Genomic DNA, 21,432 nt, shown 5'->3' with positions numbered 1-21,432 from the left:
GGTGGTTCCTTTTAACATGAGTCTTCAATATTCCCAGGTAAGAAGTTTTAGGTTGTAGTTATTATAGGAATTATGACGCGTCGACTATTTATCTCTATACCATTTGTATTTCGTATACCTTTAACTATTGGATGTTCTTATAGGCACTTTAGTATTGCCAGCCTAATCTTGGGAGTTGATAGGCTTGAAGTCATAAACAGCGCTTTGCTGGAAGCATTGCTAAGAGCTGTTGGCAAATGCAGTAAACTACTGTTTGTATGAATGCTTACAAGCCTGCTGCTGCCTACCACCGCTCAGTCAGATTGCTCTATCAAACATCAAATCATAGACTTAATTATAATATAATAAACACATAAATACAAGCCTTTGGTCATTAATATGGTCAAATTCGGAAACTATCATTTCGAAAAAAACTAAACGTTTATTCTTTCAGTGAAATACGGAACCGTTCCGTATTTTATCAAACGGGTGGCATCCATAAGTCTAAATATTGCTGTTACATTGCACAACCTTCAATGTTATGTCATAATTATGTAAAATTCTGGCAAATTAGTTCACAGTTCGCAACGAGCCAGGCCGCCCAAACTGTTGCATATACCCTAACTCTGCTTGCATTGAATGCAAGAGAAGTGACACAATTTCCCTAGTTTAATATTGCCTGCTAACATGAATTTCTTTTAACTAAATATGCAGGTTTAAAAAAATATACTTCTGTGTATTGATTTTAAGAAAGGAATAGATGTTTATGGTTAGGTACATTTGTGCAACGATGGTGCTTTTTTCACAAATGCGCTTTTGTTAAGTCATCACCCGTTTGGCGAAGTTGAAGTAGGCTGTGATTCGATGATAAATTAACAGGCACCGCATTGATTATATGCAACGCAGGACAAGTTAGTTAACCTAGTAATATCATCAACCATGTGTAGTTAACTAGTGATTATGTGAAGATTGATAGATTTTTTTATGAGATAAGTTTAATGCTAGCTAGCAACTTAACTTGGTTACTTGCAGCCACAAGGTCCTTTTGACGATGCACTCGCATAACAGATGGTCAGCATGCCACGCAGTTTCCTCGCCGATTGCACTGTAATCGGCCATAATCGGCATCCAAAAAGGCCCTGAAATCGGCCCTAATTATTCGCTCATGCCGATTAATCGGTCGACCTCTACTGTGAACCCATTAAATTATATCTCTGGGGTCATTATATCATAACAGCCAGGTCTTTACAGACATATTGCTCCTTATATCACGTGTATCGGGCCCCAAACCCTTACCCTGCTCCCTATAACTGCTACCCACACCTGTGTTTATCTTTACATCAGCAGTCTAGACCCCACTACCCCTTAAACCCCTATGTCTCATCTCACCATCTACTGTATCTGATACTGTAGTGCTCTATTCTTCTAGCTAGACTGTTGACCACATTTTTGGTCTCCACTCACTCTAGACTCTCAGCCTGTGAATTAAAGGTGACATTCTGTCTGTTTCTGAGTGCAGACAAACACCACTGAGAGCATCTGGTTCCTGAGCTGCTGCTGTTTTATCTGGGGTTCTCCACAGCTGTGTCAACACAGAGTCTATCTGAATAAAACCGTGTCTGTCCAACATAAGTGTCCGTCTCTCTCTCTCTCTCTCTCCCCCCCCTCTCTCTTACTCTCTCTGATGGTTAAAAGTAATCAAAACACAATTTAGAGAAGGTCGTAGTGAGGAGGTTACATCTGCTACCCAGTCCACACTGCCCCCTTACTTCCTTCCTTCTTCCCTGGATCAGAATACTGGTTTGTTTTACCGGATGTCTGGTTGTGCAGTTCCCTCTCTGTTTCTTGTATAAAAGCTGTTTCGACGTCGTGAAGCTCGGTCTGCTAGACAAAACACTTTCTGAAAATCCAGAGAAAAGATGTGCTACTCCGGAATATTGGAGTTTTCTTTTTTGGATTCCCCTCCTGAGTGTGTGTGTGTGTGTGTGTGTGTGTGTGTGTGTGTTTTAACTCAGTCTGAGGGCCTGGGACAGAGAGAGACTAGCTAAATGCAGTCCAAAGGAAAAGCTGCTTTGCTCACACTGTGTACCTCTAATGATAATGGTGTTAGATTAGTGGTGATTTATTAGAAGTTATTTATGCTTGAATTCTCCTCAAAACCTTTTCCTCTGACAAATGCAGCCAAACCAATGTTTTGTATTAGACTGTAGCATAATATGGAAAATTTCACCAGAAAATAGATGAATTGTATTAAATATACTGAACAAAAATATAAACGCAACATATAAAGTGTTGGTCCCATGAGTTTCATGAGTTGAAATAAAACATCCCTGAAATTTCCATTAGCACAAAAAGCTTACTACTTTAAAATTTGGTGCACAAATTTGTTTGCATCCCTGTTAGTGAGCATTTCTCATTTGCCAAGATAATCCATCCACCTGACAGGTGTGGCATATCAAGAAGCTGATTAAACAGCATGACCATTACACAGATGCACTTTGTGCTGGAGACAATAAAAGGTTAATCTAAAATGTGCAGTTTTGTCACACAACACAATGCCACAGATATCTCAAGTTTTGAGGGAGCATGCAATTGGCATGCTGACTACAGGAATGTCCATCAGAGCTGTTTCCAGAGAATATAATGTTAATTTCTCTACCATAAGCCGCCTCCAACATTGTTTTAAAGAATTTGGCAGTACATCCAACCAGCCGCACAACCATGCCAGCCCAGGACCTCCACATCCAGATTCACCTGCAGGATCATCTGAGACCAGCCACTCGTACAGCTGATGAAACTCAGGAGTAGTTCTGTCTGTAATAATGCCCTTTTGTGGGGAAAAAGTCATTCTGATTGGCTGGGCCTGGCTCCCTAGTGGGTGGACCTGGCTTTTAAGTGGATGGGCCTATGCCCACCCATGGCTGTGCCCCTGCCCACTTATGTGACATCCATAGATTATGGCCTAATGAATTGATTTCAATTGACTGATTTCCGAATATGAACTGTACCTCAGTAAAATAGTTTAAACTGTTGCATGTTGCGTTTATATTTTTGTTCAATATAGTTTAATTCACTAGAACCTTATACATAGCAAAGTAGTATTGACATGCTTTTAGACCCAGATAGATTTCAGAATAGATTCAATGAGGTAATGTTTAGAGCCCATTAGACACAAACCAGGGCTGATATGAGGAAGTGGGCCAGACCCTGATAGGACGAGACTTGACCCCTCCCCCTTGCTGTGACACAGACTGTCTTTGTGAGTAACTGGAAGAGACATGGCTCACCTCGATAGCATCCGACATCTGGACCTCTGCAACCCTTTGAATACTGCTCCAAGCCTCTGAGTCTGTAAGCCAATCACGCTGTGTCCATCTCATCATCAGGTCATATAAATGTCATAAGGACGACAATGACTGTACTCATGTTATAACCAATGGAAATACTAATCCATGGTCCTGAGAGAGAGGCTTTAGAAAGAGTAGGGTGACAAGACCGTCCCGGGATGCACAGGGTGTGTGTGTTTCAAATGGATTAATATGCTGGGAGGCACACATACACACATACAGTTGAAGTCGGAAGTTTACATACACTTAGGTTGGAGTCATTAAAACTGGTTTTTCAACCAGTCCACAAATTTCTTGTTAACAGACTATAGTTTTGGCAAGTTTGTTTGGACATCTACTTTGTGCATGACACAAATCATTTTTCCACCAATTGTTTACAGACAGATTATTTCACTTATAATTCACTGTATCACAATTCCAGTGACCATCGTTATGTTTGGAGGAAAAAGGGGAGGCTTGCAAGCTGAAGAACACCATCCCAACCGTGAAGAACTGAGTTTAAAACTGAGTTTAAATGTATTTGGCTAAGGTGTATGTAAACTTCCGACTGCAACTGTACAGTTTTTCACAATTCCTGACATTTAATCCTAGTAAAAATCTGTGTCTTAGGTCAGTTAAGATCACCACTTTATTTTAAGAATGTGAAATGTCAGAATAATAGGAGAGAATGATTTATTTCAGCTTTTATTTAATTCATCACATTCCCAGTGGGTCAAAAGTTTACACAATTAGTAATTGGTAGCATTGCCTTTAAATTGTTTAACTTGGGTCAAACGTTTTGGGTAGCCTTCCACAAGCTTCCCACAATAAGTTGGGTGAATTTTGGCCCATCGCCAACTGACAAAGCTGGTGTAACTGAGTCAGGTTTGTAGGCCTCCTTGCTTGCGCAAGCTTTTTCAGTTCTGCCCTCAAATTTTCTATAGGATTGAGGTCAGGGCTTTGTGATGGCCACTCCAATACCTTGACTTTGTTGTCCTTAAGCCATTTTGCCACAACTTTGGAAGTATGCTTGGGGTCATTGTCCATTTGGAAGACCTATTTGCGACCAAGCTCTAACTTCCTGACTGATGTCTTGAGATGTTGCTTCAATATATCCACATAATTTCCCATCTATTTTATGAAGTTCACCAGTCCCTCCTGCAGCAAAGCACCCCCACAACATGATGCTGCCACCCCCGTGCTTCATGGTTGGGATGGTGTTCTTCGGCTTGCAATCCTCCCCCTTTTTCCTCCAAATATAACAATGATCATTATGGCCAAACAGTTATGTTTTTGTTTCATCAGACCAGAGGACATTTCTCCAGAAAGTACGATCTTTGTCCCCATGTGCAGTTGCAAACCTTAGTCTGTCTTTTTTATGGCAGTTTTGGAGCATTGGCTTCTTCCTTGCTGAGCGGACTTTCAGGTTATGTCGATATAGGACTTGTTTCACTGTGGATATAGATACTTTTGTACCTGTTTCCTCCAGCATCTTCACAAGGTCCTTTGCTGTTGTTCTGGGATTGATTTGCACTTTTCGCACCAAAGTACGTTCATCTCTAGGAGACAGAACGCATCTCTTTCCTGAGCGGTTTGACTGCTGCGTACTATTGTTTGTACAGATGAACGTGGTACCTTCAGGCGTTTGGAAATTGCTCCCAAGGATGAGCCAGACTTGTGGAAGTCTACAATTTTTTTCTGAGGTCTTGGCTGATTTATTTTGATTTTCCCATGATGTCAAGCAAAGAGGCACTGACTTTAAAGGTAGGCCTTGAAATACATCCACAGGTACACCTCCAATTGAATCAAATTATGCCAATTAGCCTGTCAGAAGCTTCTAAAGCCATGACATCATTTTCTGGAATTTTCCAAGCTGTTTAAAGGCACAGTCAACTTCGTGTATGTAAACGTCTGACCCACTGGAATTGTGATACAGTGATACAATTGTTGGAAAAAATGCTTGTTTTATGCACAAAGTAGATGTCCTAAACGACTTGCCAAAACTATAGTTTGTTAACAAGAAATTCGTGGAGTGGTTGAAAAACAAGTTTAATGACTCCAACCTAAGTGTATGTAAACTTACGACTTCAACTGTACACACATACATATTGTGCTGTGAAAAAGTATTTGCCCCTTCCTGATTTCTTATTTTTTTGCACATTTGTCACGCTTAAATGTTTCAGATCAAACACATTTACATATTACACAAAGATAACCCAAGTAAACACAAAATGCAGTTTTTAAGTGATGGTTTTATTTATTAAGGGAAAAAAAGCTATCCGAACCTTCATGGCCCTATGTGAAAAAGTAATTGCCCCCTAAACCTAATATCTGGTTGTGCCACCCTCAGCAGCAACAACTGCAATCAAGCATTTGTGATAACTGGCAATATTTCACATCGCTGTGGAGGAATTTTGGCTCACTCTTCTTTGCAGAATTGTTTTAATTCAGCCACATTGAAGGGTTTTCGAGCATGAACCACCTTTTTAAGGTCACGCTACAGCATCTCAATCGGATTCAAGTCCGGACATTGACTAGGCCACTCCAAAACCTTCATTTTTTTTTAAGCCATTGAGGTGGACTTGCTGGTGTGTTTTGGATCATTGTCCTGCTGCAGAACCCAAGTGCGCTTCTGCCTGAGGTCACGAACTGATGGCCGGACATTCTTCTTCGGGATGTTTTGGTAGAGAGCAGAATTCATGGTTCCATCAACCACAGCAAGTCGTCCAGGTCCTGAAGCAGCAAAGCAGCCCCAGACAATCACACTACCACCACCATATTTGACTGCTGGTATGATGTTCTTTTTCTGAAATGCTGTGTTACTTTTACACCAGATGTAAAGGGACGCACACCTTCCAAAATGTTCAACTTTTGTCTCGTCAGTCCACAGAATATTTTCCCAAAAGTCTTGGGGATCATCAAGATGTTTTCTGCCAAAGGTGAGATGAGCCTTTCTGTTGTTTTTGGTCAGCAGTGGTTTTCGCCTTGGAACTCTGCCATGGATGCCATTTTTGCCCAGTCTCTTTCTTATGGTTGAGTCATGAACACTGACCTTAACTGAGGCAAGAGAGGCCTGCAGTTCTTTAGATGTTGTTGTGGGTTCTTTTGTGACCTCTTGGATGAGTCGTCGCTGCGCTCTTGGGGTAATTTTGGTAGGCTGGCCACTCCTTGGAAGGTTCACCACTGTTCCAAATTTTCTCCATTTGTGGATAATGGCTCTCACTGTGGTTCGCTGGAGTCCCAAAGCTTTAGAAATGGATTTGTAACCCAGACTGATAGATGTCAATTACTTTGTTTCTCATCTGTTTCTGAATTTCTTTGGATCGCGGCATGATGTTTTGCTTTTTGAGATCTTTTGGCCTACTTCACTTTGTCAGACAGATTCTATTTAAGTGATTTCTTGATTCAACAGGTCTGGCAGTAATCAGGCCTGGGTGTGGCTAGTGAAATTGAACTCAGCTTTCCAAAAAATGTGATTAACCACAGTAAATTCATGATTTAACAAGGGGGGGGGGGGGGGCATTTACTTTTTCACATAGGGCCATGAAGGTTCGGATAGCTTTTTTACCTTAATGAATAAAATTATCACTTAAAAACTGCATTTTGTATTTACTTGGGTTATCTTTGTGTAGTATTACATTTGTTTGATGATCTGAAACATTTTAAGTGTGACAAATGTGCAAAAAAATAAGAAATCAGGAAGGGGGCAAGTACTTTTTCACAGCACTGTACGTACATACATACATACACACTCCTCTCAACCTCGTCCACACACATACATCCCCATTTCACCTCCCCATGCTGGAAAGACCCTATAATGTAGTGAGCATTGACAGACATTCCCACAGAAAGCCTTTAATGTTTTACAAGGCCAGCACTTCAAAATGCATGCAGGCACTTAGTGTGGAGGTGAGACTAAATAAGGGTGTGCACAGGGTGTGTGTATGTTTCAGATGGATTAATATGCTGGGACACACACACACACACACACACACACACACACACAAGCCTAGGAAAGAGTGAAATATTAATGTCCCTGTCAGCAAGGCTTTTCTCTGGTTCTATTCCCGCTCACTTTAGTCAATGAACAATGGTGCTTTTATTCTCTACTTTAAAACATATCTATCCAAATGATGGATAAAATGTAAAAGTTAATACTAGACTATACAGTATGCTTTGTATCATCACAAATAAAAATCATTCAAACTAATCTCTCAAGCATGATTTATGTTATTTGAACTGATAATAATGAATCATGCAGTCATTGGAAGATTTGACCTGGCGCAGATTTTTTTTGGCCACACTATACTGTGGTTAAAGAGTAAGACTTTTCCGACCAAATGATTCTGAGGACATTCCTCCAGATCTTCCATCTGTCACGTTCCCTTATCAACCGGAAAACCATCATCTGCCTACCTCAAAAGTTATTCTCCTTTCATAATGTCTGTCTGTACTGTCGTGATTGACCTCTGGTCTCCCGTCCAGGATGTTGTTGGTGCACAGTAGAGAATCAAATGTTTACAAGTAGATGCATTTTGCTACACCCGCAATAACATCTGCTAAATGTGTGTATGTGACCAATACCATTTGATTTGATTAGCTGTTCAGAGAGCTAGACCTGACCCACAACTTTGTGTGTGTTGTAGCGTCTGCGACGAAGCCTGCCTCCAGGCCTGCTGAGACGGATCTCCTCTACATGGACCACCACCACCTCAGCTACAGGTCTTCCCACCATAGAACCAGGACCTGTACGTAGAGACCGCTCTGCCAGCATCAAACCCCTCCAAGACAGTCCACCATGCAGGTAGCATGCACTATCCTCTACTACCCCTTTCTCTCCATCTCTCTCTCTCCCTCTCGCCCTCTCTCTCTCTCTCGCACACATTTCCTTCATCTTTCCCTCTTTTTCTCCCTCTCTCACTCTTAGTCAACCGCCATGCAGGTAGCAGCCCCTCTCCTCCTCGATAGACTCCCTCTCTCTCTCTCTGTTTGTCTTTATTTCTCTCCACATCCAGACATCAGACTTGCTTCCTGCTGCTCGAGTAACTTCCCGTAGGGGTCATCCTGAGGCCAGCGGTCCTCACAAGGCCCTCCCCAGCTGTAAACCCTCCTCCTTTATGGCCCGTCACAATAGTGAAGTATTAGACCTATAATGCACGTGCAACACTGATATATTTTCTTATGTCATGAATGATGGATGGGTCATGTGGGAGTTTGAACTGGAGAATGTAGGATGTTATGTGTGTACGTCTGTCTTTGAAGGAGACTGTTTGTGGTCTGTTTGTGGCTCCAGTCCTGTGGAGTGCTTCTCCAAGGCAGCTGGCCTTCATCTGCACCGAGACTACGTTTTAGCATCCAGTCTATTGCCCAATCCTAAACTGACCCTAGTCCTCTACTTCCTACCCTATACTCGCTAACCCCTACCTCATAGCACTTTGTAGACCCTACAGATTTGGATATGTGTAAGAAATATGCAGAATAAACCACCTAACCTGAGATGATAGGATTGTTTGAGACATACAGATGATAATGCACACCAGTTTTGCGATTAATTCCATTTCCACTCTGTGTCAGGCTCAGAACTGGCTGTACTCTCCAGGGACAAATCTGTGTTGTTCTGGCCAAAACAACATCCCTTTTGGTGCTATTATTTATCATCTAAATTGTTCCTCTTTTTGAGATATTGGTTGAAGCTCAGAGTATAACAGTTAATCCTGAAGTCAGATGGCTATCTGCAGACTTCAGTCTGGCTCTTTGGCGGCTTCCTGGAGACTAAACATTCTAGAATAAATGTTCCAGGGAGATTTTTATCCTGTATGTCAGAGCAGGCTTAAAATATTGCTGGGGTTACCACCCAGTACACCCTCAGGAAAAAGGGTTCCAAAAGGGTTCTTTGGCTGTCCCCATAGGAGAACCCTTCTTGGTTCCAGGTAGAACCCTTTTGGGTTCAATGTAGAACCCTCTGTGGAAATGGTTCTACATGGAACCCAAAAGGGTTATTCAAAGGATTCTCCTATGGGGACAGTGGAAGAACCCTTTTCGGTTCTAGATTGCACCTTTTTTTCTAAGAGGGGAGGGTTCATGTTGTGGAGGTGACGGTATTATAGCAGTGTCTGATCTGCCACTCTTCAGGGACAATGGAAGTTGAATAGATGCTCTGTTTAATTGCGAAAAGCAACACAGTTCACCATAACAGCATTCAACAGACTGCTTCCTTTTACAGTGGAGACAGACTGTGGTTGTGATATCCTGTGTGTTAGAGTATTGTGACTTACTGAGGTTTTGATATCCTGTGTGTTTTCCAGCATGGTGAACAGTGAGTCGTGGAACAGCTCTGTAATGCTCACCATCTCGAAGAGTCGCTCCATGTCTGCCTCCTACTCTGCTTCAGCCACCTCCAACCACCTCTACAACAGACGAATGACCAGACCAGGTGTGTGCGTGTGTGTGTGTAGACACTGAGTGACAGAGAGGGATATTTTTAGTCCATCAGAACAGAACGGGTCATTTAGAATGACTCAAATGTTATGGGGCCATGTAAGAGATGCAAGAGACGGGTTAACCCATTCTCTGTCCATTCAGTGTGTGTTTGTGTGTGTGTGTGTGTGTGGGCAGTATGTGCAATTTCTCTTTTGTCTTTGTTTAAATCGCGATCTAATTTGTTACATTTCGTTGAATGAGTCTTCCCTCCTAATAACCCTGTTCTCTCTCCAGGTTACCCCCCCTCCAATATATCACCTCTGGCCTCTCCCTGCCACTCCCCTCCGGTCCAGGGGACCCCTGTCTCCAGCCCCACCACCAAGTCCTGCTCTGTGGACCTACCGGACCCTGTGGACAGCCAAGGAGAGAGGCTTGTGGACCCCCAGGCCCCACACAGAGCCTTAACACACAGCATCAGTGCACCTAGCTCCACCACACCACACTGGGGGCCACCATCTCTCTGCAGCAGGTAGCAGACACGTACTTACAGATAAACATAAAACAGATACTGCCCTTTTTGCTGTCACAAAGAGGTACCATATACAGAATATACACACAGAGAAAAGCTTGAACGTCACATTCTTGCCTGTTACTTCACTGATCATTGGCAGCGCTGTCTAGAAGACACTGAAGCGGAGACTGAGGAAGTCGTGCATGTAGCTATAAGCTCAGCCTCGCTGAATCGGAGACGAGACGTTGTTTAACGGCATCATGCTCCTTCATTGTCCTGTGTGTGTTTCTGTTCTGTGTGCATGTGCATGTGTCTTACAAAGGGCGAGAGATGAGTAACCAGTCACGTCGAGAGAGAGAGAGATCCTCTGAGGCACATGGACTCATGCCAGAGAGAGATGAGTTAGACAGTCAAAGAGAGCGAGAGCGAGCGAGGGAGGGGTAGAGAGTCAGAGAGAGGGAAGGGGAGAGAGTCAAAGAGAGGGGGAGAGTGTCAAAGAAAGAGAGGGTCAAGGGGAGGGAGAGAGTCAAAGAGAGAGATGAAGAGACTCCCTCTGAGGCACATGGACTCACGCCAGAGAGAGAGATGAGTGAGACAGTCAAAGAAAGAGAGAGAGAGTCAAAGAGAGAGCGAGGGAGGGGGAGCGAGTCAAAGAGAGAGAGGGAGGGGGAGAGAGTCAAAGAGGGAGGGGGAGAGTGAGAGAGTGAGTCAAAGAAAGAGAGGGGGAGAGAGTCAAAGAAAGAGAGGAGGAAAGAGTCAAAGAAAGAGAGGGTCAAGAAGAGAGAGAGAGAGAGGGGGGAGAGTCAAAGAGAGACATGAAGAGACTTCCTCTGAGGCACATAGACTCACGCCAGAGAGAGAGATGAGACAGTCAAAGAGAGAGAGAAATAGCTAGAAAGAGACTTTCTCTGAGGCATATGGACTCACGCCAGAGAGTCACAGAGAAGGTCCCGCTGCAATGTTCTAAGACGAGGACGTGGATAAGGAGTACAAGTTGTCTTTATGGTGGCGACAAGATGTTCAGTTATTAAGATGAGTGTTCTAAGGAAGAAAAGTCCACCACAGAAGAAATGCATAAAGACAATAATGAATGGCTGGATGTGGGAGGGTTATAAGTGTTAAGATGGTGGACATAAAGGAAACGATAAAGTAAGTAATGGAGGCCAGGGCTGTGTTGTTGACATGGGAAGGGAGTACTGGGGTGTATTCACTAGGAACCAAACGGAAACAAATGGGGAGGGAACTACTGTACCTGAACTTGTCCAATAGAAACTCTTGTTTGCATTGTGAAAAGTTTTGTTACAGTTTGCGCTAGTGGATATGATCGGCTGAGAGAACTTGATGATAAAAAAGATTGTGGGAGCTGTTTTGTTAGACCTCAGAGCGGCTTTTGACGTTATCGATGTCTAACAGAAGACAGAGGGTGTTCTTTAATGAAAGCCTCTCCAACATAATCCAGGTAGAATCAGGAATTCCCCAGGGCAGCTGTCTAGGCCCCTTACTTTTTAAAATCTTTACTAATGTCATGCCACTGGCTTTGAGTAAAGTCTATGTATGCATATGACTTAACACTATACACATCAGCTACTACAGGGAGTGAAATTATTGCAACACTTAACAAAGAGCTGCAGTCAGTTCCAGAATGGGTGGCAAGAAATAAATCCTAAATATTTCAAAAACTGAAAGAATTGTATTTGTTTTAAATCATTCACTACACCCTAAACTTCAACTAAATGTTGTAATGAAAAATGTGGAAATTAAGCAAATCGAGGTGACTAAACTGCTTGGAGTAACCCTGGAATTTTTATTACATTTTTTTAAAAATCTTTATTTTAACAGGGAAAACAGACTGAGACATGGATCTATTTTACGGCTGTGCCCTGTGTAAACATGTTGACATGTACAGTTTTAGGCATACAGACAAGAACATTTCAAACGTACAAAACAAAGACACAATTCAACAGAAACAATCACAGATGACATCATATTGATCCTCCATAACATTTTTGAAATGGGCAAGGGACACCAGAGTGTCTAACTTAAGTTGGATCTGCAGTTTGTTCCATAAATAAGGTGCAAAGGAACTAAAGGCAGTCCTACCCAACTCTGTGGAGACCGCAGGAGTCTCTAATGTAATCCACATCTGTGATCTGGTTTTAAAATTAGTATATCTAGTGGAAATTAATGATGATATATATGGAGGTAGTTTTAAAAGAAGTGCTTTATAAATAAACAAGAGAGCATGTTGCTCTCGCCTCACAGATAGAGAGGCCCAACCCACATGTTGATAAAGGATACAGTGATGAGTTTTGTAACTATCACCCGTGATAAACCTGAGTGCACAATGGTAAAAAGCATCCAGTGGTTTTAATGTGTTTGCCGATGCATGCATATAGATAATATCACCATAATCTAAAACGGACATAAAAGTAGCCTGCACAATTTGTTTTCTATTTACGGAGGACAGACAAGCCCTGTTTCTGTAAAGGAACCCTATCTCAAATTTGAGCTTTTTTCCCAATTCAGTAACATGTTTTTTAAAAGAAAGCCTATCATCTAACCATACCCCTAAGTATTGTAATGTCAACTGTAATGGACAAAACATGTTGATGCAACAGTAGCTAAGATGGGGAGAAGTCTGTCCATAATAAAGCGCTGCTCTGCCTTCTTAACAACACTATCAACAAGGCAGGTCCTACAGGCCCTAGTTTTGTCACACCTGGACTACTGTCCAGTCGTGTGGTCAGGTGCCACAAAGAAGGACATAGGAAATTTACAATTGGCTCAGAACAGGGCAGCACAGCTGGCCCTTAAATGTACATGGAGTGCCTAGATTAATAATATTCATGTCAATCTCTCATGGCTCAAAGTAGAGGAGATATTGACTTCATCACTACTTGTTTTTGTAAGAAGTGTTGACATGCTGAATGCACCGAGCGGTCTGTTTAAACTACTAGCACACAGCTCGGACACACATACATACCCCACAAGACATGCCAACAGAGGTCTCTTCACAATCCCCAAGTCCAGAATAGACTATGGGAGGTGCACAGTCCTACATAGAGCCATGACTACATGCAACTCTATTCTACATCAGGTTAACTGATGCAAGCAGTAGAATCAGATTTAAAAGATATATAAAAATACACCTTATGGAACAGTGGGGACTGTGAAGACACACAAATACAGACACACGCAAACAGATAAACATGAGAACAAACGCACTCTACACACACGTACACATGGATTTTGTATTGTAGGTATGTGATAGTAGAGTAGTGGCCTGAGGGCACAAACTTAATGTGTTGTGAAAAGTGTTATGAAATGTAATGTCAGGTAATATATTTTTTTTTATATAACTGCCTTTATGTAGCTGGACCCCAGGAAGAGTAGCTGCTGCCTTGGCAGCAGCAAATAGGGATCCTTAATAAATACAAATATACACCCCTGGATTTGGCTGTGTTGAGAGGAATAATGCCGTTGATCCTGGTTCAGCTAGAACAGCTGGTCTGATGATGTGAGAAGTGATCACTGACCTGGACTCTTTAGCATTTTATCTGGCCTTGTTTCCTCTAACGCTACGGATGTGGTTAACTCTTCGCTTATGCTCTTGTTCTCTTTTCTCCTCTCCCGTTAGATAGAAATGTCGAGCCTTTTTTCATATCGTAGTTGTTTACGTGTTTTGAATATCCTTCGTTTATCTGTCCTCTGTCCCCTCTCTCAGCTGTGGTAGACCGTACAGCAGGCTGAGCCATGGGGAGGGATCTATGGACAAAGGGGACAGAATACCCCACCCTGGTAAGTAGTAGTAAAAGGACACTTATCTACTTCTCCATATATGTCTTCTCTCTTAGTGTTACATTTCTATTTGCCACGCCGTGAGCGTGTCAACCACCTGACTTAACCCCTGACCCCTGATCTGTCCTGACCTATAAGATGACCCGGCAGTAGCGTCGTCAGACTGTGAGAGCACCTACGAGACCAACCACAGTGACAGCAGTGACTTTGCACAGAACGAGGAGGACGGGGAGGGGGCCATGAAGCCCTCAGACACCCAGGACGGGTGCAGGTCGTACCAGCCTGAGGGCATCGTCCTGCAACCCCTAATGCCACCTCCAGAGGTAGGTTCCTCTATAGAAATGCATTGAGTGGAATGAAAATGGGTCTACAAATATGCTAAACATTTCATGGCTGCAATATCAATCAATCAACACATTATGAAATGATGCATTTGATTCGAAGAGCAAATACCAAATAACACGCTATTTCAATATAAAGTGCACTACCCTACTTGTAACATACTATTACCCATAGCCACTTGAAATTACCCTTGATCCTGACCCCTGACCTCTAGGACACACAGCCTATCCTGGCCCCAGAGCCTCTGGTGATGTCAGAGCTGGATCCTCTGATGACTCAACTCAACAGCTGGAACTTCCCCATCTTCAACCTGGTAGAGAAAACACATGGCCGCTCAGGATGCATCCTCAGCCAGGTGAGAACAGGCCTCAGCCAGGTGAGAACAGGCCTCAGCCAGGTGAGAACAGGCCTCAGCCAGGTGAGAACAGGCCTAAGCCAGGTGAGAACAGGCCTAAGCCAGGTGAGAACAGGCCTAAGCCAGGTGAGAACAGGCCTCAGCCAGGTGAGAACAGGCCTCAGCCAGGTGACAACCAGTGAGTACAGGTGAGAACAGGCCTCAGCCAGGTGAGAACAGGCCTCAGCCAGGTGACAACCAGTGAGTACAGGTGAGAACAGCATATCTTCAACCTGGCGGAGAAGACACACTGACAGTCTGGCTGCATCCTCAGCCAGGTAAGGATAGATACAGCCTTAGTCAGGTGAGAACAGGTGAGACTTAGCTTGGTGAGGATAGTTTTCAACCAGGTAGAGATTAGGCTGCATCCTCAGTCAGGTAAGGTTAGCTACTGTAGAGCCAAGTGAGAAAAACCCAGACCCATCCAGGTAAGGATAGGTAAACGGGTAAGAATACTGTGGTGAAAACAGTCCATCGTGAACCAAGAGAGAATGGCTCAGACTTTAAATCAAACTTTATTTAAAATGCATTTAAAATCACAACACAATTAAGAAAATACATTATGACAATGCACTGAAAAATAGTTAAAGCAAACAGGAAGCAGTAAAAAGTATGAATAAAAATAACATAAAACACATGATGTTAAAACAGTCACTGATTAAAGGCCAAGCTAGAAAGGTGGGGTTTTAAACGTGATGTAAAAGCCTCAATGGTGTGTGCCTCTCTTATCTGACAGGAACAGCTATTCCATAACTTAGGGGCTTTGATAGCAGAGGAATCCACTCACTGATTTGTCCATCGAGGGATGCCTGTGAATAAAGCACTGTGAGAATTGGGTGGGATTACACTGCCATCTACTGGTTGAAACAGGAGTTACAAGTAATTGGAATTGCAGTGTACTGTAAACCAAGACAGCAGTAGGGTCGTTCCAGAACTGTAACTTGGTGAAAAGCAACTTTCTATTTCACCTAATTTTAACATTCTGTCATGAATAGCACATGTTCAACTTAATAAAAAACATGTTCTCTCATCTCAAGAGATTCATAAAAAAATGACTATAATATCAAATCTAATTTTGTCACATGCGCCGAATACAGCAGGTGTAGACCTTACTTACAAGCCCTTAACCAACAATGCAGTTTTAAGAAAATACCTAAAAGAAAAGTAAGAGATAAGAATTAAATAAGGTAGAGTTATTAAATACATGTAGGTAGAGTTATTAAAGTGACTGCATAGATGATAACAGTGCCTATTAAGTGCCAAATAAAGTAACAGGGTTGACCGTAACAGGGTTGACCGTAACAGGGTTGACGATGTGTTTTTCTTCTCCAATTTATGCTTTGGCCACAAATACGAGTATAGGATGAGTCAACAACATTAATTGGTTATGAGGGAACAGATTATACACTTAAAAGTGAGATTTTACTTTAAAACACGTCTAGCCTGTCTATCTATCTCTGGGTAACAGGGTTGACGTGTTACACTCGACCCACTCAGTTTCCTACCACAAAACGCCAGAAAATGGCCAGAAAGAGTAGAACCAGCTCACTGTTTTTACACTATGATTTGATTATTAAATGTTACATTTTTCTTTTGAAAAAAATATTTCAAAGGAATAGTTTCACCATATTAGAACGATAATTCAGTTCACTTAACAGGGCTGACCTTAATCACATGAAATAAATAATAAGCTTTAGAAATGACTTTATCGAAGCGACAAAGTAACTACGGTTTTACAATGATGGTGAACATTTTGGGATTAAGTAAAATCTTGCTAGAAGTCAGACGGTGCACAGAGGCATAGCCGCAGGAAGTAGGGGTGCTGGGGTTGTGCACTGGGCCTTTACTAGTCCTGTATTAGTGGACCTATATAGCCTTCTGTAGCGTGGGAAAAAATAACTTTCTCCACCCACCCCTCCCTTGTCAACCCAAAGTTCTCACACGGTTATACACAGAGGGACATGTCAAAATGCAGAATTTTGCAGAAAGTCTTTAATCGTATAAAACAATCAGATGTATTGAATTTTCCATTTGGTCTATATTAAAGTGCACTTGATTTAATATAACAGGCTTTTAATTCAAAATTGGTGCACAATTTCTGCTTAAAATATCAAAGGGACACAAAGGGGACTCATTTCGGGGAAAGACCCATGAGCAGGATCACAGCTTCAGGTGTGAAGAGACTAACTAGGTGGATGGGATAAGGCTGTTCCATGTGTGTTCCAGGTTTCCTACCGCCTGTTTGAGGACACGGGACTGTTTGAGACATTCAAGATTCCTGTCAAGGAGTTCATGAACTATTTCCATGCTCTGGAGAACGGATACAGGGATATCCCATGTGAGCAAACATTACCATCAATCCTCTATGTGAATATGCTTTGAAAATACACACACAGTTACATCAAGTACTCGAGAATATCAAAAACATTTGATTGAAACTACCGTAATCCAAACTCTGTGCAGCTGTGGTGGTAGCACTGCCTATTCTATCCACAAGAGGGATGTGTTGGCTTTCTCAATGCAATCACAGCACTAGTTCTGTTCCCTCAACCTCCACCTGTCTCTGTATGGTTTGTGAGGCATGCTTATCATCCAGTGGACTAAGTTAGTATTACAGTAGGCATCTCCTCTCCCTCTCCATGCAGACCACAACAGGATCCATGCCACTGACGTGCTCCATGCCGTGTGGTACCTCACCACCCAGGCCGTGCCAGGCTTGCCCAACCTCCTCACAGACCACAGCTCCGACTCTGGTGAGGACACACACACGCATATGCAAATACAAGCATACACACATGCACGGACGCACACAACCACACACTCGCGTGCGCGCACACTCCTTTCCTCCACTCTCCATTCCTTTGTGTTCTGACGGAGGCTAATATCCTATGTCGATAAGCCTACTGTTGTATGCTTGTTGCTGATGGCATCCTTCTGGGGCTCAATTAGCTGCTGTATATTAATTCATACACACCAACCACATCAGTAGCTTATGTGAAATGGCATAATATTGTCTTACATCAGCCTTACAGTTTGCAGACCGGAGGCTGTGGAAGTTCCCTGAACAGTGTTTCCAGTGAGATCAGATGACCGTTAGTTCATAGTCATCGACAGTTCTTTTACCTCTCGTTCTCTATGTAGAGCTGTTCCATAGAAGCCTATCTCTTCCAGAGGAACACAACAGACACCAATGTCAACACGCTGATCTTGACTTGTTTGTTCTTTACACAACCTGTCTGACTGGGCTGGCAGATGGCCTACTCTGATGGCTGAGGGGCAGGGTGGCTGGCTGTCTGTCATTCATGTTGTTTTCTGATGCTCATGTCGATCCCATGCACACATTTGCCCACACATTAGCACGCTAACGCGCACACACAACACCCATTGACCCAAGTGTTTTGTGCTAAAGTTTCCGATTTGTTACGACAATGTCCATCACCCCTCACCTCATTTATCTCTCTGACCCTTCTATCCCCGTGTGTGTGTGTCCCCAGACTCTGACAGTGGGCTCCTCACCCCCAGCCATATAGGCCATACAGGGTTCCTGGTTTCTAAGATGTCTGCGGTGATGGAGGAGGGTTATGGATGTCTGTCTGGCCTCATCCCATCACTGGAGCTCATGGCTCTGTATGTGGCTGCAGCCATGCACGACTACGACCACCCTGGACGGACCAACGCCTTCCTCGTGGCGACTAGCGCTCCTCAGGTAGGAAGGGAGAGAGGGAAGGAGGGAGGAAGAAGAGAGAGAGAGGATGGAGAGGATGGATGGATGGATCTAACTAAAGGAACTGGAAAGGTGAAAGCAAAGTCCCGGTAGATGTCCACCAATAATACTTTCATATCTTGTGTTCTTCTCAGATCACTGAAGAGATAAATGGAGGAAGACAAAGGGACCACTGAGATGCACCAATGATAACTAATGAGTGACATGTTGCTCTCTGTCTCCCCCTGTAGGCCGTGCTATATAACGACCGCTCGGTGTTAGAGAACCACCACGCTGCGTCGGCCTGGAACCTGTTCATGTCCCGGCCAGAGTACAACTTCCTGGGCAACCTGGAGCATGTGGAGTTCAAACGCTTCCGCTTCCTGGTCATCGAGGCCATCCTCGCCACCGACCTCAAGAAACACTTTGACTTCCTGGCAGAGTTCAACGCCAAGGTAAACACAACAAATGGTCATGAGCTTCTAATCTATACATTTCTCTTTGATGTACAACGTATCTGAATGGACTGAAGCGCTGTGTCATGTTCTCTGGTGATTGACAACTGACAGTATGTCAGTAACAAGCCTGTAGGAGAAGATCTAAGGTTTGTTTACTCAGAACTTTTCCTCTTATGCTCTCCTTGCTTCTTTCTGACAGGTTGAAAGGAGGTAGGGATAGAGGATGTGAGGACACGAGGAAAGACATTTGAGATTAATTTAACCCTTGCTTCTCTCCAGGTGGGTGATGATGGCTGCTCGGGAATCGACTGGTCCAATGAGAACGACCGGTTGCTGGTGTGTCAGATGTGCATCAAACTGGCAGACATCAACGGCCCACTGAAACACAAGGACCTGCATCTACAGTGGACCGAGGGCATCGTCAATGAGTTCTATGAACAGGTACATCTATTAGGTCTAGGTTTGCCAGAAGATACCGACCCTACCGTTCCGCTTGTTTACACTGAGCTGCACTGGGGTCAGAATGCAATCACGGTTACAGTAAGACACCGTGGAGCCGGCGCGAGATGTGCATCAGAAAACATACCTCAATGCAGGAATGGGATATGCCACTGTACTCCAAATTTTACCTTTGCCCACACTGCTCCATCGAGAAGCCTGAAATACTGCTAGTTTTCCCGGAAAACTGCCCTTTTCGTCCTCATGCTAGCTAGCAGTAGCCACCACTAGGGTGACCTGAATTTAATTAAATAAACGTCATTGATCCCCAGAGGGGAAATTGGGTGAATGATGCATCTTGCCATGCAGATCCGACATTTACAAAATTACAATGATTGGTCCAAGGGGGGCGCTGCATAATTTGTGGGGGACGACATGTATACAGTTGCCTTGTTGTTGCTGTCTTTCTTGTACACCCATGCCCCCCCCCCCCCCATGAAACTGCCTAATCATGAAATGGTCATTACACTACCTCCTGCATAAATAGCTATGACAGACTTGAGAGGGCGTAGAGGGGCAATTATATTTATCCATCAAATGACATTGAAATGTGTTCCACTTGGGACTAAAATAGAAGGCAGGCCACTTCATGAGTCCACCACAGTACTGCTCAGTGTGAAGAGGTACAGGTGCCTGGAAACAGCCCACTCTCCAGTAGCAATGCTGCTCATTGGTCATATCAAACATCTTCAATCCAAAATCAAATCTAGAATATGCTTTCTATTTCGCAACAAAGCCTCCTTCACTCACGCCGCTAAACTTACCCTAGTAAAACTGACTATCCTACCGACCCTCGACTTCGGCGATGTCATCTACAAAATAGCTTCCAACACTCTACTCAGCAAATTGGATGCAGTCTTTCACAGTGCCATCCGTTTTGTTACCAAAGCGCCTTATACTACCTACCACTGCGACCTGTATGCTCTAGTCGGCTGGCACTCGCTACATATTCATCGCCAGACCCACTGGCTCCAGGTCATCTACAAGTCTATGCTAGGTAAAGCTCCGCCTTATCTCAGCTCACTGGTCACGATAACAACACCCACCCGTAGCACGCGCTCCATCAGGTATATCTCACTGGCCAAAAATGTAAGCTGGAGACTTACATTTCCCTCACTAACTTTAAACATCAGCTATCTGAGCAGCTAACCGATTGCTACAGCTGTACATAGTCCATCTGTAAATAGCCCACCCAATCTACCTACCTCATCCCCATATTGTTTTTATTGACTTTGCTGCTCTTTTGCACACCAGTATCACTACTTACACACCATCATCTGCTCATCATCATCTGCTCATCTATCACTCCAGTGTTAATCTGCTAAATTGTAATTACTTTGCTACTATGGCCTATTTATTGCCATACCTCCTCATGCCATTTGCACACACTGTATATAGACTTTCTTTTTTTTTCTATTGTGTTATTGACTGTACGCTTGTTTATTCCATGTGTAACTCTGTGTTGTTGTTTCTGTCGCACTGCTTTGCTTTATCTTGGCCAGGTCGCAGTTGTAAATGAGAACTTGTTCTCAACTAGCCTACCTGGTTAAATAAAGGTGAAATAAAAATGTTTTAATAAAAAAGATGGACGAGTGCCTAGCAACCACACCGCTGATCAGGAAGAGTGACTCTAAGATGTCAGAAAGCGATCAGCGTGGAGGCAGATATATTAGAGAAAGGAGGAGATAGGAATCGTATTGGGCAATGAATGGAGGAGCATATAACTCCCCACCCGGCAGACTGTCGACCAATCGCGTTCACGTTGTTATGCTGTGTCACGTGGTTGCTAAGCTAATCGTCATGCAATCCCTTCTAAAAGTCAGAGTATGAGTCGACAAACCTGCCTATTTTCCTCAAAAGTACGTAATGTCACGATTCCAAAGCTATACGATATTGCAGAAACAAAGTAAATGATCTCACATCTCGGAAAGATTTGTGATGTTGTACTTAATGTTCACGTAATTCATGCTTATGTTGGGTTTTTGAACTAGCGCCCAATTGAC

At 43.3% G+C, this 21,432-nt stretch overlaps 1 protein-coding gene across 2 annotated transcripts in view; it reads left to right on the top strand.

The window, feature by feature from the left end:
* Positions 1-21,432, top strand: part of LOC115198765 (cGMP-inhibited 3',5'-cyclic phosphodiesterase A) — a 77,911-nt gene that overhangs the window by 52,895 nt on the left and 3,584 nt on the right. For both annotated transcript variants that reach the window (XM_029761020.1, XM_029761021.1), the window contains 11 exons: positions 7,952-8,109; positions 9,611-9,738; positions 10,020-10,254; positions 13,961-14,034; positions 14,173-14,357; positions 14,591-14,731; positions 16,997-17,108; positions 17,416-17,523; positions 18,265-18,476; positions 18,725-18,928; positions 19,211-19,372. In XM_029761020.1, coding sequence (XP_029616880.1) covers positions 7,952-8,109; positions 9,611-9,738; positions 10,020-10,254; positions 13,961-14,034; positions 14,173-14,357; positions 14,591-14,731; positions 16,997-17,108; positions 17,416-17,523; positions 18,265-18,476; positions 18,725-18,928; positions 19,211-19,372 — 1,719 coding nt within the window. The remainder of the gene's footprint in view (positions 1-7,951; positions 8,110-9,610; positions 9,739-10,019; positions 10,255-13,960; positions 14,035-14,172; positions 14,358-14,590; positions 14,732-16,996; positions 17,109-17,415; positions 17,524-18,264; positions 18,477-18,724; positions 18,929-19,210; positions 19,373-21,432) is intronic.

This window comes from Salmo trutta, chromosome 8 (assembly GCF_901001165.1).
Source record: "Salmo trutta chromosome 8, fSalTru1.1, whole genome shotgun sequence".
Taxonomy (NCBI): domain Eukaryota; kingdom Metazoa; phylum Chordata; class Actinopteri; order Salmoniformes; family Salmonidae; genus Salmo; species Salmo trutta.
The sequence above is the reverse complement of the archived record's forward strand: the minus strand, read 5'-3'. Positions and strand labels throughout refer to the sequence as shown.